This window comes from Trachemys scripta, chromosome 3, assembly GCF_013100865.1.
Source record: "Trachemys scripta elegans isolate TJP31775 chromosome 3, CAS_Tse_1.0, whole genome shotgun sequence".
Taxonomy (NCBI): Eukaryota; Metazoa; Chordata; order Testudines; family Emydidae; genus Trachemys; species Trachemys scripta.
Window position 1 is genome coordinate 27,267,748 of NC_048300.1, and position 18,774 is coordinate 27,286,521.

An 18,774-nucleotide genomic window follows, 5' to 3' on the forward strand; every position below is an offset into this window, starting at 1 on the left:
TTGTGAGTAAGGAACCAAGTGCACAGTGGACTTGAGACTAACTACACTACATCTCAGTGTGGAAGATAATAGACTTACTATTGAGAAAATTTTCAAAAGGGATCTGTGATTCTGGGTGTCTCAAGACACCTTAAAGGGCCTGATTTTCAGATGGCAGATACCCATCACTTTCTGAAAATCATGTCCTTTTAAGGTTTCTTAAATTGGGCAGTCAAAAATTAAGGCACCTAAAAGCACTAATTGCTTTTGAAAATGTAGGTTCTAGTGTTTAACTTAGCTTGTACCCTTAGCTTCTCATTGAACTTGTGCTGGAGAACAACCATCTTGCATTCACTTTTGAGCACTGTTTCATGTACCAAGTGCTGAATAATAACATGAGAGGACTTCATGTCTCTAAAACGAAATTGGCTCTTTATTAAGAGAAGTATATACAATGATGCTGCAATTGCAGCTTGCATTCAAATCAAGTGCATACAAATTGGCTGTTGCCTCCTCCAAACTCTGTCCTCCTGCAGCCTGTGCTCTTCCCTCCAAGTTCAATGCAGCTTGCTACAGGTGCCCAAAGGGACTTGCAGGATCAAGGTGTTTGTCCATTCACGTGTCAGAATCTGGTGGTACAAAGTCACAAATACTCTTAATCACCAGATTCAAACAACGTTGTTTTGAAATGAGAGCGACTTCTGCAACTACATTCAGCTCACTAAGGAAAAGTGTATCAACCATTTGCTAGTGGACTTTTACGTGCACTTCCCATCACATGGATTTGGGTCAGAAATGGACCAGTACTGACTTGAAGGTGCCTTTTAGCCCCTGCTTTGGTGATGGAAACAAAAACAATGTGGACCAAAATCTCCTCTTCCAATACCATTGTGCGGGGGTAAGTGAAATAATCTTGCACTTTAGCTCTTGTCATCTGAATGTCAGGAATTGGTCCTGCTTTGAGCAGGGGGTTGGACTAGATGACCTCTTGAGGTCCCTTCCAACCCTGATATTCTATGATTCTATGAATGTGTAGTATATATTACTACTTTGTCAAGTTATTGTACCCTTAACAAGATCTCTAGTATGTTTTACAGCAAAACATTTTAATTCTGCATTCTTACTCAACACTGGATTCTCAAACACAATGCATTACATATCCTAGGACAACTTTAGAAAAGTGTGGGGAGAGAATACATTCTCCAGAGTTTGTCATTCTTGAGACATTCTTCAAAGAAGTGTTAACTGAAGTTTTGTTGGTTGTCCTTCAAAAACTGAAGATGATATGTCACTTTTGCTGGCTGTTCATAAAAATAAAACGTACAGCAGAAAATAAAAATGTTTTCCCATTGAAAATATACCTTTACATGTTATGTTAAAATCATTTTACAAATTCACAGTTAAAAACAATCATGCTGCCATATACGTAAATCCACACAAATATTTCAGTTCAAGTGATTCAGAGGAACTAATGAATAAATAGTTCCATCACTGGTTTTAGAAGCTGGAGTACAATGGCCATTTCTCATATGGGAATTATGGACAGATGAGGAAGTCTCTGTTCTATAAATTTGGGCTTGCATTTCGCAGCAACCAAACTTGCTCAGTAAAATGAAGAAATCTCTGCGGAAGGTCTTTGTGAAAATTGCATACAAGAAAGGATTGGCACATGAATTGATAGGGTAGAACAAAACCAGGAGGATCTTGGATTTGGACACAGTGATGAGAGGAAGCTTGAGTGATGCTGATATTGCAAAAAAAGATATTGGTGCCATGCACAGAAAATCGGTGAAGATCAGTATAGCCATGCGCTTGGCAATTTTGGTGTCACTGTTTGAAGAGATGACATTAGGGTTTCTCACTGTAAAGTAGATGCAGATGTAACAGGTACAGATGATCATAAATGCAAGAACATTCAGTACTAAAAGGAATATGATATAAGCCTGGGAAAGGGGTGTTTCTATATCCATGGGCAAGCAAATGCTGACTTTCATGTAGCTGCTGACTCCAAATATGGGAAGAAGGGCCACAGTGAAGGCAAACATCCAACCAAAAATCATAATAACCATGGCGTGCCGAAATCGAACCTTGCGGTCCAGTTGCATGGCATAGGTGATTGTATGCCATCTTTCCAGAGTGATCACAGTCAGTGTGTAAACTGAAAGTTCGCTCGCAAACACAGTGAAAAACCCTGCAGCACTGCATCCCGCACCAGTTTGCCAGTCTATGGCATAGTTATAATACTGGCTTTTGGTCTGTATATCTACAGATGCAATCAACAACAGATAGATGCCTATACAAAGGTCTGCAAATGCAAGATTGCACATTAGAAACCGAGGGACAGTGAGTTTATATTGACTGCTTATTAAAATAACCAATACAATGATGTTCCCAGTGATAGCTAGAATGTTGATAAACCATATCAGGACTCTGAGAATATTGTATCCCATGATATCTTCACAAGGATTGAAGGCATCAGGCTTAGGAGAGCAAGCCACATGTACTACTTCATTACATAAGCCGTAGTCAAAGTCAAATTCATTTTCTAGTGAGTCAAAACCTATGTAGTTGGAAATGTAATCCTCAGCTGCAGATCTTCTGTGCACCCTGTCCGCAGGCTGCTCATCAGCATCTTGCATGACATCAGATTTATTACATATTGGATGCAATGCAAAACTGGAATGGAAGAACAGAATATAGTTAGTGCCTAAAAAATATAGCAGAAGAAATACAATAAGTAAGGTTTCAGAGTAGCAGCCATGTTAGTCTATATCTGCAAAAAGAACAGGAGTACTTGTGGCACCTTAGAGACTAACAAATTTATTTGAGCATAAGCTTTCATGGGCTACAGCCCACTTCATCAGATGCAACAGGATGAAGTAGGCTGTAGCCCACGAAAGCTTATGCTCAAATAAATTTGTTAGTCTCTAAGGTGCCACAAGTACTCCTGTTCTTTTTGCAGATATAGACTAACATGGCTGCTACTCTGAAACCTTACTTATTGTATTTCTTCTGCTATATTTTTTAGGCACTAACTATATTCTGTTCTTCCATTCCAGTTTTGCATTGCATCCAATATGTAATAAATCTGATGTCATGCAAGATGCTGATGAGCAGCCTGCGGACAGGGTGCACAGAAGATCTGCAGCTGAGGATTACATTTCCAACTACATAGGTTTTGACTCACTAGAAAATGAATTTGACTTTGACTACGGCTTATGTAATGAAGTAGTACATGTGGNCCCTGCCCTCATGGCAGGACCAAATACTGTCTAGACCATCCCTGATAGACATTTATCTAACCTACTCTTAAATATCTCCAGAGATGGAGATTCCACAACCTCCCTAGGCAATTTATTTCAGTTTTTAACCACCCTGACAGTTAGGAACTTTTTCCTAATGTCCAACCTAAACCTCCCTTGCTGCAGTTTAAGCCCATTACTTCTTGTTCTATCTTTAGGGGCTAAGATGAACAAGTTTTCTCCCACCTCCTTATGACACCCTTTTAGATACCTGAAGACTGCTATCATGTCCCCTCTCAGTCTTCTCTTTTCCAAACTAAACAAACCCAATTCTTTCAGCCTTCCTTCATAGGTCATGTTCTCTAGACCTTTAATCATTTTTGTTGCTCTTCTCTGGACCCTCTCCAATTTCTCCACATCTTTCTTGAAATGCGGTACCCAGAACTGGACACAATACTCCAGTTGAGGCCTAATCAGTGCAGAGTAGAGTGGAAGAATGACTTCTTGTGTCTTGCTCACAACACACCTGTTAATGCATCTCAGAATCATGTTTGCTTTTTTTGCAACAGCATCACACTGTTGACTTATAATTAGCTTGTGGTCCACTATAACCCCTAGATCCCTTTCTGCCATATTCCTTCCTAGACAGTCTCTTCCCATTCTGTATGTATGAAACTGATTGTTACTTCCTAAGTGAAGTACTTTGCATTTGTCTTTATTAAACTTCATCCTGTTTACCTCAGACCATTTCTCCACTTTGTCCAGATCATTTTGAATGTTGACCCTATCCTCCAAAGCAGTTGCAATCCCTCCTAGTTTGGTATCATCTGCAAACTTAATAAGCATATTTTTTATGCCAATATCTAAGTCATTGGTCAAGATTTGAGGCCCCAGTCCTACAAATCTTATACACATGCTTAACTTTAGAGAGATGATTAATCCCATTGGTTTCAATGAGATTACTGTCATGCATAAAATTAAGCACATGTATAAGGGTTTGCAGAGTCAGGGCCTATAGGTGCTAAAGTATAGCTTGGGGTGAAATCACATAAATAATGACAAAATATCATTGCAAAACATACAGCTGGTTGAAAAATGGGAGAAGGCAGGGAGAATGCAAAAAAAAAAATTAGAATGTTTTAGTTTTTCACTGAAATTTTCCAATCATCACTTTTTATGCAAAGGGACTGAAATATGTATTCTCTTCCGAGAATTTGGTGTGCATCTCAAGAAACAAACCAAGGAAGCAAAGGGGTAGGGAGGGTGTATAATGGTCCAAAAGAGGGTGCCAAAAGTTGACAAATGAGACAAGATGCTCCAGATAAGCAAATTACATTCACTGCCATCTTTTCCTCAATTTATGCAGACTTGACCAGCACAATTAATTACAGGTAAATTACTTCCTATGCTTACAGATAGCAGATTTGCATGTCTGCTAGTAAATCATGTTGCTTGTATTTTCTGAATACTACTGAATATAAAACTTGTTCTAGCACCCAGTAAGATTATTTATGTGGTTAAACACATTGCTGAATCAGATCCCTAGATATCCCCATTAAAGTAGAATCATAGAATCATAGAATATCAGGGTTGGAAGAGACCTCAGGAGGTCATCTAGTCCAACCCCCTGCTCAAAGCAGGACCAATTCCCAACTAAATCATCCCAGACAGGACTTTGTCAAGCCTGACCTTAAAAACCTCTAAGGAAGGAGATTCCACCACCTCCCTAGGTAACCCATTCCAATGCTTCACCACCCTCCTAGTGAAAAAGTTTTTCCTAATATCCAACCTAAACCTCCCCCACTGCAACTTGAGACCATTACTCCTTGTTCTGTCATCTGGTACCACTGAGAACAGTCTATATCCATCTTCTTTGGAACCCCCTTTCAGGTAGTTGAAAGCAGCTATCAAATCCCCCCTCATTCTTCTCTTCTGCAGACTAAACAATCCGTTCCCTCAGCCTCTCCTCGTAAGTCATGTGCTCCAGCCCCCTAATCATTTTTGTTGCCCTCTGCTGGACTCTTTCCAATTTTTCCACGTCCTTCTTGTAGTGTGGGGCCCAAAACTGGACACAGTACTCCAGATGAGGCCTCACCAATGTCGAATAGAGGGGAACGATCACGTCCCTCAATCTGCTGGCAATGCCCCTACTTATACAGCCCCAAATGCCGTTAGACTTCTTGGCAGCAAGGGCACACTGTTGACTCATATCCAGCTTCTCATCCGCTGTAACCCTTTGGTCCTTTTCTGCAGAACTTTCCTAGCCATTCGGTCCCTAGTCTGTAACAGTGAATGGGATTCTTCCCATTCCCCAGTACCTGTTACTGTTCTATTGATGAATTAGCAAGTCTTCCTTTATTTATACAATTCATCAATCTGCTTTCCTTGTCTCAAAATATATTCTGAATCCACTCCAGAGACTTATCAGTACAGTAATATTCTGTTAATTATTTAGGTAACAGTAGATGAAATCTAAGAAAGAGTATGGAAAAATGTAAGAGTGTGGGCTCAGTTATCAGTCTGTCTCAACACACAGCTACACAATTTCATCTTATGGTTCTTTTCACAACAAGATGGGCAAAATTTGAAGAATGCTGTGTAAACAACATTCAAATTACATGATTTCATGCTGGCCTTTGAGGAGGGTTTCATCAACCAAGTATTTGAATCCAGATTTAAACATACTGTCCTGAAGAATCCTTTTTTTTGGGTTATATATTATATTGCAAGGGATCCATTCTAGTTTCCAGTGTGAAAGAGGGGGCACATGTTAGCTCTCCATTTTAATTCCCCCCCCAAAAAACAAAAACGTATTTAGCATGAAAAAAGATCAAATAAAACTGCCAGTCACTCTGTAAGACTGGAATCACAGACAATTACAGTATTTCATGGTAAAGACTGAGGGTAAAAAGTTCGAAGTGCCTATTGACCTTGGCAATTAAGTATCATTTTCAAAAGTGACTTAGGGAGCCGCTAAGGGTCCTAATGGGACTTAGGAACTTAAGTCACTTAGGCATTTTTGAAAAAAAAATTAGCCCGTGTCTGGAATTATTTTCTGTACTTTTTCATCACTGCAATGCCATAGAGTAACTGTTAATTTTAGTTATCTTTCATGGTAATTAAAAATCTGCTTTTTTAAAGGAAAGGGATTTGAATCGTTCTCTGAAGTTGCTCTTCCTAAAGTATTCAGGGGCATTTCCATAGTGAAATAGTTTATAATGTCAACAATATCTTGAAAACTTAACTATAATTACAAATCAGTAATTTTCCCTTGCACAGTACCATTCATAGCTACCTGTTCTTGTGCAATGAAGAGCAAGAGTAAGTTTCTCTTAGAATACACAGGATGCCTTAAAGGAACTTGAATTGAGGCACAGTCAGATTAAGTAACTTGCTCAAGGTCACAAAAGCCAGCATCAGAACTAGGATTAGAACTCAGAAGTTTTGTACTTAAATTTGGCTCCTGCCAACATAAGTGTCTCTCTATGTCCATTTAGTAACACCACCTTCCTGAGTGCCAGTGTAGATACTGTGTTTCTTATGCTGACTGTTATTGGTCTTCAGGAACCATCTCACAATGCCCCACACTGACAATACAATCAATACAAGTGCTCCTGGTGGGGACACACACCGCTGACACAAGGACCCAAGTGTGCACACACACACAAGTGATTTAATAACTGCGATGGCTGTAAGTTAGGTCAACATAATTTCATAGTGTAGGCAATTTCAAATGTAAGAAGAAAGTCATATCATCATGATTCTTTTAGATAGAAGCTAATCTTTATGTCAAAACAATCAAAACGATGGCTGAAGTTCCTGCTGGGAATTGTCAGCTTCAGGGACATATAGACAGGAGGAAATTATTTTTTGAATCACAGATGAACGAGGGCCTCCAACACAGCCTGCAAAGCAAACTTTATACAAGTTAGTATAAAATGTAGTGTATCTTTTATTAGATCAACATCAGACTTTTTAGTATTATGATTTTATAGACCAATGTTATAGCCATAAGCTCTCAAAAAATTAGATCTTAGGGCCAGAGCTTATGGGCCAACTGAGCCATGTGTTGTGCAAGACCAGGGAGCTTGAGTGGGAAGGACAAAGCTGACTTATCTTTAATTCATCTTTACAAGTCCTGGATCCTGAGGCTGGTCCATTTTTGACCAGATCCCCTACACAAGTTAGAACAGCCACAGGGTCCTGTAACTTACATTGGTTGCCCATCGCCCCAAACAGGTTCTTCTGGGAGCCAGGGATCACTGACATGTAGGGGTGCTTTGCTGTGAGAGAGGATAGTGTAGGAGCCACTGTGGCAGCTTTCACCACCTAAAGATTCTCCAGTAGAGCAGATTCCTCAGAATGTTGCTTAACTGCTGTTAGGGTAGTTTTGAATCACTGGAGCAGCCAGATGGGGCTGAGGATCTGACCCTGAACATCCTCTGAGGGTTCTTGTGTGACAACCATAAGGCTCAAACATCCTTAAAAATGGATATTCCAGGTTATCAGGTAGATAATTTTTATTCTCCCTGACAAATCACATCCTAGATCTAATCTTGAAAGGAGAAATAATAGTATAGGGATAATGTATGATGAAGTCAAGCGACACCAGTACTCTCATGATGATGATGAATAATCTCTCTTCCACTTATCAAGTGTAGTCCTTGATCAAACAATCATCACAGTGGGATTGAATATGTCATTAAGGACTCTTCAAAACAATTGAACAGTCTTGAGTACACACAGAGCTTGTGTCAGACACAGAAAATGCTTTGACATGGAAGCAGGTGTATCTACTACATCCTATACCCTATATCTAAGCTAATGTGCATGCAAAAGATTTTGAGGTTCAGATTCAAAGTATATCACTACTTTCCTGAATTAAAACCTTTCTGTTATTTTAATATAAGGATGGGACTTCAATAGAATCCTTTCTCCATGTTGTCTCTACTTGAATGACTTGCTCCGGATAAGCTTTTCTTGACTTCTCAGTAGCTTAATTAAAAACAAACAATTTGGAGAAAGTTTTGAAAATTAATGTTGTGCTCCATTTTTTTTAAATTATAAGAGTCTTGATTTTGAAAGAGGGAATGGAGTCTAGAAAGAAGCTAATGCCACTATCCACATACCTTAGATATAGGCCTGGTCTACACTGCAGGGTTAGGTTGATGGAAGCTGCCTTGCAGCAACCTACCTGTGGAAGTGTCTTTATTTAAATTTGGTTCCTGCCGATGTAAGTGCCTCTCTGTGCTGATTTATACTGTGTCTACACTATGGAGTTAAGTCGATATAAGTTACACTGATGATCATAAGCCACTTTAATTACATCGGATGTGCACGCCCACAAAATGCTCCTTGTGTCAATGGAGTTGTTGCTCTTGCATCAACAGAGAAAGTGTTGCATCGTGGGTAACTATTTCACTGTGCCACTCACCACCCTCTGCTGCTGGGAGCTGTGGGAATGGATTGTGGTGCATTATGGGTGCATTAGCGTGGATTCTGAACTGCTGACCAGTCTGGTGATGAGCATGATGAACACCATGTGACTGGTCCTGAAGTATTTCATGAGCTCTGAATCAAAAAATGAATCAGTAGTGCCTGCCCTACTGTATACATTTGAAAGAAATAATTCAAGATTGCTGCTGGCATTCAGAGAGTAGCTGCACATGGTGGACTGTCAGTACTGGGCTCAGGAAACAAGCACCGAATGATGGTATCACAGTGTGATGCATGTATGGGATGATGAGCAGTGGCTGTAGAACTTTTGGATGTGCAAATGCACCATCCTGGACCTGTGTGCAGAGCTTGCCCCAGCACTACAGTGCAAGGACACCAGAATGAGAGCTGCTTCACTGTGGAAAAATAAGTAGTGATCGCTGTGTGGAAGCTGGCAACTCTGGTGTCAGTCATGAATCAGTTAGGAGTTGGAAAGTACATTGTGGGGGCTATGGTGATGCAGGGTCATTAATCACCTCCTGCTATGAAGGACTGTGACTCTGGATAATGTGCAGGAAATAAAAGATGTCATTGAGGCAATCGGATTCCCAAACTGTGGCTGGGTGACAGATGGAATGCATACCCAATTTTGGCCCCAAACCATCTTGCAATGGAGTACATCAACCAGAAGGGTTACTTCTCCATGGTCTTGCAGGCACTGTTGGATCACCCGGGCCATTTCACTGACATCCATGCAGGGTGGTCAGGGAACATGCATGTGTGCATCTTTAGGAACACTGGATTGTATAGAAATCTGCATGCTGGGACTTTATTTCCAGACGGACATTCAAATTGGGGATGCGGAAATGCCCATAGTGATCCTTGGAGACCCTGCATACGCCTTCCTCCCATGGCTCATGAAGCTTTACATCAGGAACCTAGATAGCAGCAAGGAGTGCTTCAACAACAGGCTCAACAGGTGCTGAATGATCGTTGAATGTGCCTTTGGCAGATTATAAGGTCACTAGCCCTGCCTTTTTGGCAGGTTAGACCTCAATGAGGAAAATATTCGGCTGGTCATAGCAGCCTGCTATTTTCTGCATAACATTTGCGAAGTGAAGAGGGAAAAGTTTCCCCAGGGGTGAAGCGCTGAGGTAGATTGGGTGGCTACTGATTTTGAGCAGCCAGATACCATGGCAATTAGAGGGGCACAGCGGGAGACTATTAGAATTAGGAAGGCTTTGAAGGAGCATTTTGACAATTATTCCCAGTAACGTGTCTTTATGTGATGCATTCAGACAGGCAACGTTTGCTTGCTCCCTTGAATGACCCCTGTAGTGCCTGCTTCCTGAGCGTTAATTGTACTGAGCAAATATTCCTGCATATAGCCACTGTGTTTGAACGTCAACACCAACTAACATGTGTATGACACAAATAAAGACTCATTTTATTTCAAAGACTAAAGTTTAATAGCAGGACAATACACAAATATTTTATCAAACAGGGGACGTGGTAATGAGGAAAAGTCTCTCGGTTATTGTTCTCACAGCTGCTTGTAACTCCAGCTTTCATTGTGAAACCAGTCCCTAGGGGTGGAGTGCACAGAGTACTGCAAGGGACTGGAAACATGTGAGGAATGTGGTGGGAGGAGTTTGAGGAGGGCATAGAATCATCTAGTCCAACCCCCTGTTCAAAGCAGGATCAATCCCCAACTAAATCATCCCAGCCAGGGCTTTGTCAAGCTTGATCTTAAAAACCTCTAAGGAAGGACATTCCACCACCTCCCTAGGTAACCCATTCCAGTCCTTCACCACCCTCCTGGTGAAAAAGTTTTTCCTAATATCCAACCTAAACCTCCCGCACTGCAACTTGAGACCATTACTCCTTGTTCTGTCATCTGGTACCACTGACAACAGTCTAGATCAGTGATTCTCAAACTTCTATACTGGTGATCTCTTTCACACAGCAAGCCTCTGAGTGCGACCCCCCCTAGATAAATTAAAAATACTTTTTTATGAATTTAACACCATTATAAATGCTGAAGGCAGAGTGGAGTTTGGGGTGGAGGCTGACAGCTCGTGACGCCTCATGTAATAACCTCATGACCCCCTGGGGGGTCTCGACCCCCAGTTTGAGAACCCCTGGTCTAGATCCATCCTCTTTGGAATCCCCTTTCAGGTAGTTGAAAGCAGCTATCAAATCCCCCCTCATTCTTCTCTTCTGCAGACTAAACAATCCCAGTTCCCTCAGCCTCTCCTCATAAGACGTGCTCCAGCCCCCTAATCATTTTTGTTGCCCTCCACTGGACTCTTTCCAATTTTTCCACATCCTTTTTGTAGTCTGGGGCCCAAAACTGGACACAGTACTCCAGATGAGGTCTCACCAATGCAGAATAGAGGGGAATGATCACGTCCCTCGATCTGCCGGCAATGCCCCTACTTATACAGGCCAAAATGCCGTTAGCCTCCTTGGCAACAAGGGCACACTGTCGACTCATATCCAGCTTCTTTTCCACTGTAACTGCTGCCTATCCATTTGGTCTCTAGTCTGTAGCACTGCATGGGATTCTTCTGTCCTAAGTTCAGGACTGCTCTTGTCCTTGTTGAACCTCATCAGATTTCTTTTGGTCCAATCCTCTAATTTGTCTAGGTCCCTCAGTATCCTATCCCTACCCTTCAGCATATCTACCACTTCTCCCAGTTTAGTGTCATTTGCAAACTTGTTGAGGATGCAGTCCATGCTGTCCTCCAGATCATTAATGAAGATATTGAACAAAACTGGCCCTAGGACCGACCCTTGGGGCACTCTGCTTGATACCGGCTGCCAACTAGACATGGAGCCATTGATCACTACCTGTTGAGCCCGACGATCTAGCCAGCTTTCGATCCACCTTATAGTCCATTCATCCAGCCCATACTTCTTTAACTTGCCAGCAAGAATACTGTGGGAGACCGTATCAAAAGCTTTGCTAAAGTCAAGGAATAACACGTCCACTGCTTTCCCCTCATCCATAGAGCCAGTTATCTCATCATAGAAGGCAATTAGTTTAGTCAGACATGACTTGTCCTTGGTGAATCCATGCTGACTGTTCCTGATCAGTTTCCTCTCCTCTAAGTGCTTCATAACTGATTCCTTGAGGACCCCCTCCATGATTTTTCCAGGGACTGAGGTGAGGCTGACTGGCCTGTAGTTCCCCGGATCCTCCTTCTTCCCTTTTTTAAAGATTGGCACTACATTAGCCTTTTTCCAGTCATCTGGGACCTCACCCCATTGCCACGAGTTTTCAAAGATAATGGACAATGGCTCTGCAATCACATCTGCCAACTCTGTTAGCACCCTCGGATGCAGCGCCCAATGGACTTGTGCTCATCCAGTTTTTCTAAATAGTCCTAAACCACTTCTTTCTCCACAGAAGGCTGGTCAACTCCTCCCCATACTGTACTGCCCAGTGCTGAAGTCTGGGAGCTGACCTTGTTCGTGAAGAGAGAGGCAAAAAAAAGCACTGAGTACATTAGCTTTTTCCACATCCTTTGTCACTAGATTGCCTCCCTCATTCAGTAAGAGGCCCACACTTTCCTTTACCTTCTTCTTGTTGCTAACATACCTGAAGAAACCCTTCTTGTTATTCTTAACATCTTTTGCTAGCTGCAACTCCAAGTGTGATTTCACTGATTTCACTCCTGCATGCCTGAGCAATATTTTTATACTCCTACCTGGTCATTTGTCTAATCTTCCACTTCTTGTAAGCTTCTTTTTTGTGTTTAAGATCAGCAAAGATTTCACTGTTAAGCCAAGCTGCTTGCCTGCCATATTTACTATTCTTTCTACACATCAGGATGGTTTGTTTCTGCAACCTCAATAAGGATTCTTTAAAATACATGGAACAGAGTTCTGTATTGGGTGCACGGCGAGTCATGCACGGATGTGCTAAGACTGCAGCATCATGAGGGACTTGAGCACCTCTGTCTGGCTCTCCTTTCCAGGCTATCCAGCCTGAGTCTTTCATTGATTGTATCCCTCCAAGTTCTTGTTTCACTATCTGCTGCATCTGTTGACTGCAGCAGTTTGCAAAACATATCCTCCTTACTTCTCCTGGTTCGCTGCCTTATCTGGTTGAGGCACTCCACCGGTGTGTTGGACTGGGTCCTCAGGGATACATCTGCAGAAGCCAAAGATACAATGAACAAAGACAGTATTGTGGGATCTCTCACAGCTGTGAATCACAAAAGTTAAACACACCCCTTTCTCATTGTCCCTTTGCTAGCACACAGCTTGGTCAGAGTTGGAAATATGGTGAGTTTGGTGTGGGGGGGGAGAGTTGGGAAGGGGGAATGGGCAAGAAGGGACAAAGGGTTGTTTGCAAAGAGGGACACTACACAAGCCTAGGGAGAGTATTCTGAATATTGGCACCCTTTTCCAGGTGCCAATTAGGGTAATCAAACCCAATATTTCACTCTTGAGGGAACCCAGAATGCAAAGGTGCATCTCCTGCATGTGTGCAGCTTCCGACCAGGTCTGTATGCTGCTCACCTGTGTGCTGCTTTGGTCCCTGCAGAAATATTTGCTGGTTGCCATGACAAAGTTTCCTTCAGGGAAGAAACAAGGCAGCTCTGCCAACGGACCTTTGGCAGCGGATTGCAGAATACCTATAGGAAAGTTTCCTAGATATCACTATGGAGGATTCCTGAGACATCCCAGGGTACTTTTCCACCAAGCCCTACTGCATAGCTTCATAGGCTTATTTGTTAATTTCTGTTCCTTATCCCTCCTTTACCATATAAGAAAGTACATGGGAGCTCAATCTCCTCTCACCATGCAGTATCAAAGCAAAATGCTTACCAGAGCTCGCATCCCCTGCTTCATGTACACCAGAGCTGGACTGCTGGGACTGGCTAGACCCCTCCGGAGTCAAAAAGATGTCCTGATGCACCGAGCCACTGAATGGCCCTGTCATGTGTTCCACATCCTCCTCCAACTCGATTTCCTCATCTACCACTTTGTCCTTGGGGTTGACTCCACTGGCCGCTACCTCTAGTCCCCCCAAAGTGTCCACAGAGCTCTTGGCCATCAAGATTGGGTCACTTCCAAAGATGGCATGCAGTTCCTTGTAGAAGCACCATGTCTTTGGCACCGCACCAGAACAATGGTTGGCCTCCCTTGCCTTCTGGTATGCCTGCCTCAGCTCCTTGATCTTAGCACAATACTGCTGTGTGTCCCTTTTATGCCCCTTCTCTTGTATCCCACTAGCAATGAGCCTGTAGATATCAAGTTTCCTACAGCTTGAGTGAAGCTGTGACTGCACAGCCTCCTCTTCCCACAGACCCAGCAGATCCAACAGCTCCGGTGTATTCCAGGTGAGAGCGCATCCACTGCTGAAAGCTGGCATGGTTAGCTGGGAAGATGCTGTGTGAACTGTCCATGCTGAGCAAACAGGAAGATGAATTTTTAAAATTCCCGGGCCTTTAAATGGGAGAGGGGCACATGGCTTCAGGGCAGCGATTTCAAACTGCTGACCAGAGTGGTCATGATGTGGAACACCTCCTGGAGGCTAATTAGAGTGAAATAAGCAAGTGTACTATTTACACTAACACTGCATCGATCAAACTTCATCGCAAAAAGCTCTACACCTCTCATTGACTTGGTTTTATTTTGTTGGTGTAGCAGGAGAGTTAAATCAGTGGGAGGAGCATTGTAGTCTGTACACCTCCACTGTTTTGTTGACGAAAGCTGACTTTTGTCCAAAAAACTGTGTAGTGTAGACAAAGGCCTTAATAGCACTACCTTCCTGAGGTGATACGAAGGGTTTTGAGCTGCTTTCTTTTGTTTCCAAGCACAGCACTCAAAAAAAACCAAAAACAAAAAACTGCTTTGCCACCATTAACTGAAAAGGGGAAAAATCAAAATAGGGTGGCAACAGTAAACCATAACAGTAAGAGTTAATACATTCGGTAACACCTCACTTAACATCGTCCCGGTTAATGTTTCGTTGTTACGTTACTGATCAATTAGAGAACATGATCGTTTAAAGTTGTGCAATGCTCCCTTATAACATCGTTTGGTAGCCACCTGCTTTGTCCACTGCTTGCAGAAAGAGCAGCCCATTGGAGCTAGCTGGCGGGGTCTTGGAACCAGGGTGGACCAGCAGCCCCCCATCAGCTCTCCTAAGTTCCCTGTGTGGTAGCCGCCCAGCAGGCTATCAATTGCCGGGCAGTTCAGCTGTCCCTTCCCCCACTGCCGTGTGTTGCTCCTGCCCTCTGCCTTGGAGCTGCTCCCGTGAGCCTCCTGCTTGCTGCGCAGGGAGGTGGGGGAAGAGGGGCGCTAATATCAGGGTGTCCTCCTCCCCCCCACTCCTGCACCCCATCTCCACAGAGTGGGGGGGTGGGGACATGACAGGGATCAGGGCGGAGGGAGCTTGCTGGGAGTAGCTGCTGTCTCAACTTGCTGATCTACTTAAAAAGGCAGTGTACTTAGAGTGCGGTCAGCATACTTAAAGGGGCAATGCACGTCTCTCTCTCTCTCTCTCTCACACACACATACACACACACACAGTGGCTGTCTCTGTTTCTCTCTGCCATGCTGTGTCTTTTCCCTCCATTGTTGCTGCCTTGTAGAGTGTGATGCTACATTCACAACATGTTAACCCTTGATGGCTCAGCTTAGTGCTAGTTCATCATTTGGCAGTAAGGCATTCCCTGGGAAATATCCACCCTCTTCCACCCTCTGACTCCACCACCTCAACCAAGCTTAAAAAATTTCCCTGGAACCTAACCTCCCCTATTTACATTAATTCTTATAGGGAAATTGGATTCGCTTAACATTGTTTCTATTAAAGTAGCATTTTTTTCAGGACTATAACTACAACATTAAGTGATGAATTACTGTAAGTATATATTAAAGAAATAAGGTGATGATTTATAGTTTTATAAGTCTGGTAATTTTAAGGGTGCAGTCAATGTTGACATACAGCCAAGGACAGTGAGCTGGTAGCTTTAAACAGTTCTGCCAATGACTGGTGTGTTGGTAGGCAGGGTGTGGACTGAGGTTAGGTAATGGTCACTCCAAAACCTGAAGGGAGGGGTCAGTCAGGCATGGTGCAGGTTTTCAATGAGGTCCGGCTTTGATTGACAGATGAGTTCAGTGGCTGTGATTAGTTCATAAGAACAGACCAATCAGGGAAGGCTTAAAGATGACTGGTGGATGGGTCAAAGCCAAAACTCCCACTAACTTCAATGGGTTCAGAATTTCACCCTGTTGTCTCTCTGGCTGCCTATCACAAAAGGTTAGAAAGTTGTCTCCCCTGCATGGGCTTCAATGTGGCTCTTGAAGGGCCCACCCCAGCAAAGCCCATTGGGCCTTACTGAATGCACTGCAACTAACTAATGTTAATGCAGGCATGACCATTTACAGTAGCAGATTATCTGGCCCCTAATACGTACTTTGCTCTCAGTATATACAAATGTATTTGTATTATAAATACTTGGGGAAAAACTCCATACCTAGCTTTAATCTCTTTTCCATGGATTAAATTTAATTATTTGATTCACCATCAACAGTCAGAAATGCAAAGAAAAATGAAATTACTCACATTTGTCTTTTCCAATTTGTGAATGCACAGCAATGGCTAGGATAGGTGAGGTTAGCCTCAATCAGTGCAACAAAGTTCTCTAAGGCAGGCAGCTTTTTTAAATTGTAGGTAGATCGTGCTCTTAGCTTCTTAATATTTTCTAATCCATAGGCAGGCAGGAAACTGATTCTTGTCTTTGAAATATCCCTTTAAGACATATAATACTCTCAGCAAAGAGGTAAATTAACAACCCTCTCCCACCCCTCAATTTAGAGACATTTTTGGCTCCTGCACATTATAAGAGACTAGTGATCGGGAAGAAGCTGTCTGGACAGCCACATTGAAAACAGGATCAGAAGATGATGTTGTACTTTCTCATTTCGTTCATCTGATGTCTGCCTCGGAAAGATTCTAAAAATCACTGATGTGAAACCAAATAAGAGAAGATTTGGACAGGTACAGCCATCAAAGACTGTCATGGCTTGGTCTTTGAAGGGGGAAAGCATGCTTAACAAATAGGATTAATTTCCTTGAGATGGTGACAATAAGGGTCAACAAATGTGAAACAAAAGACCATATAACTGGGCTTCAAGAAGGCTTGCAACAGAGCAGTGCATAAAAAAGAATGAAAGAAACTGCTTATAACATTAGAAAGCAGCTATTGATGGTGAAATTCTAGCCTGGATAAAAAAAATTGCTTTAGTAACCAAAGTTGAAATATACCAGCACAAATCAGATGGAAGGAAAATGCTAAGGGAAGATCAGTAGCGGACATTAAGTCCAGTCTTTTTGAAACTATAAATCAATGAAAAAGAGGAGAAAACAAACACAAAAGTGTGCCTGCTTGTAGATGATGAAAAAATGATTTAGTGGGTCAGTACCAAAGAAAAAAAGAGAGACTGGGCTTAAAGTGGGAGACCCGAGCTGATGTTCATTGAAGACTATTGTTGAGTATTATAGATTCATTAAAAATAGAAGACAAATAATCTAGTAGCAGTAAAGTATCTGGTACATAACAACTGAAAACCATTAGCTCTTTGTGAGGCAAGGTTTAGGAAATACTGAAATGCACCAATCAGTGAGGAAGATTATTATGGCACTATAAAAAGGGCTGATGAAATCACACCTGAATTATTATTATGGACAATCCTGGACACCTTATTATGGGAAGGAAAATGAGGATCTGGAACAAAATGCAGAAAGCAACAGATAGGTACATGGGGGGTAGCAACTATGTGGAAAAGTTGGGAAAATTAAGTTTGTGTTCATTAAAAAGATGAGCTTCAGATTTCTAGGAGTGAAAACAACAAAACATTTCCAGAGGGTAACAGGTTCAAAAAGGAGAGAGAGAAGAGACTGAAGCTAAGAATAGAGCGAGCATTACAGAAGGTGCAAATAAATGTATTTATGTGGAAGGCAGTTACTTGTGAAATGGACTATCAAAGGTAGTGATGGAGGCTACAACTATAAAGTTATTATAAAAAGAACTAGACAGGCAATGAGAGGGAAAATATCCTGCGATGCAAACACAAAATCCTTCCTTGTGCTTCACAGATACTGGAAGGAGGCCAGTGGTCCTTCACATGCTGTCAAGGAGCAGTGCAGGATTTCTCCCCAGTGTTCTAGGGAGTTATAATTGGCATAACACATCTCATATGGGGCACTGTTTACTAATGAGGGGGCATGCCCGGCTGGGCCATCTGCCTACTGTATATGCTGTGTCCATCAACATGGGAAAGCAGGGGAGCATGCTGCTTCCTTTAACAATAGCAGTAAAATGAACCAAGCAATATGTTGTCCAATCCTTCCTGCAGGCAGATATGTGCCCCACATTGTTATGTTCTCTGTCTTGTGTTATCAAAGAAAAGAGCTTGCCCTGATGAAGTAGATGAGCTGACCTAATTTGGAAGCATAGCTTTTCTCCATCCTCAATACATTCAGTCTCTATTTCATTGATAACTTTCCTATATCATGGCAATATTTCATTTGATATAAATTACACAATAGGCACAAGTTATTTTTATTATGAGATACATCTAGTGGCCACTTTCAGTAGTAGTACATTCAGTAGTTGGGGAGATCAAATGTCAATAATAAGTTTCATACAATTGGTGTAAATGACATTCACATTTAGAGTCCAATAATCTGATGTGGGGCTCCCTCAGTCTCTCCTATTGAAGTTGTTCCACTTTAATTAAATAATTGGGCCTGAGAAAGCATGATCATTCCATAGTTTAGTGGTTAGAGCACTCATGGGAGATGTTTCAAATCAATTCTTCCACTCCCAGTTCCCAGGTGAGACGCCTACCACTGTGCTAAAAGTTATAAGGGAGGGCCTTCCCCTTCCCAGCTGTTCTGTGAAGTTGCCTCAGGTGCCTGACCTGGTAGGTGGCATATAAGCATGCCTACCTGAGTGACCCCCACATGCAAGTTAGGTGGCTGAATTGTTATCTTCCCTTGTTTGTGAATCGCTCCTTGAGTGAGGCAGCAGTGAGCATGCCCAGAGGCAAAACCATAGATGCTTAGGAAACTTTTATTGCAAACATTTAAGGG

At 42.3% G+C, this 18,774-nt stretch overlaps 1 protein-coding gene across 3 annotated transcripts in view; it reads right to left on the reverse strand.

Annotated features, from left to right (window-relative positions):
• Positions 1-398: 398 nt before the first annotated feature.
• FSHR (follicle stimulating hormone receptor) overlaps positions 399-18,774 on the reverse strand; it is a 172,638-nt gene continuing 154,262 nt past the window's right edge. The window contains exons 9-10 of one of the 3 annotated variants that reach the window (XM_034764340.1): positions 16,243-16,428; positions 399-2,655 (exon numbers count right to left, since the gene is read on the reverse strand). In XM_034764340.1, coding sequence (XP_034620231.1) covers positions 1,425-2,655; positions 16,243-16,428 — 1,417 coding nt within the window. In that variant the 3' untranslated portion in view covers positions 399-1,424. Of the gene's footprint in view, positions 2,656-12,466; positions 12,817-16,242; positions 16,429-18,774 lie in introns of those variants that run through there. The other 2 variants (XM_034764342.1, XM_034764341.1) reach the window with 2 other exon arrangements.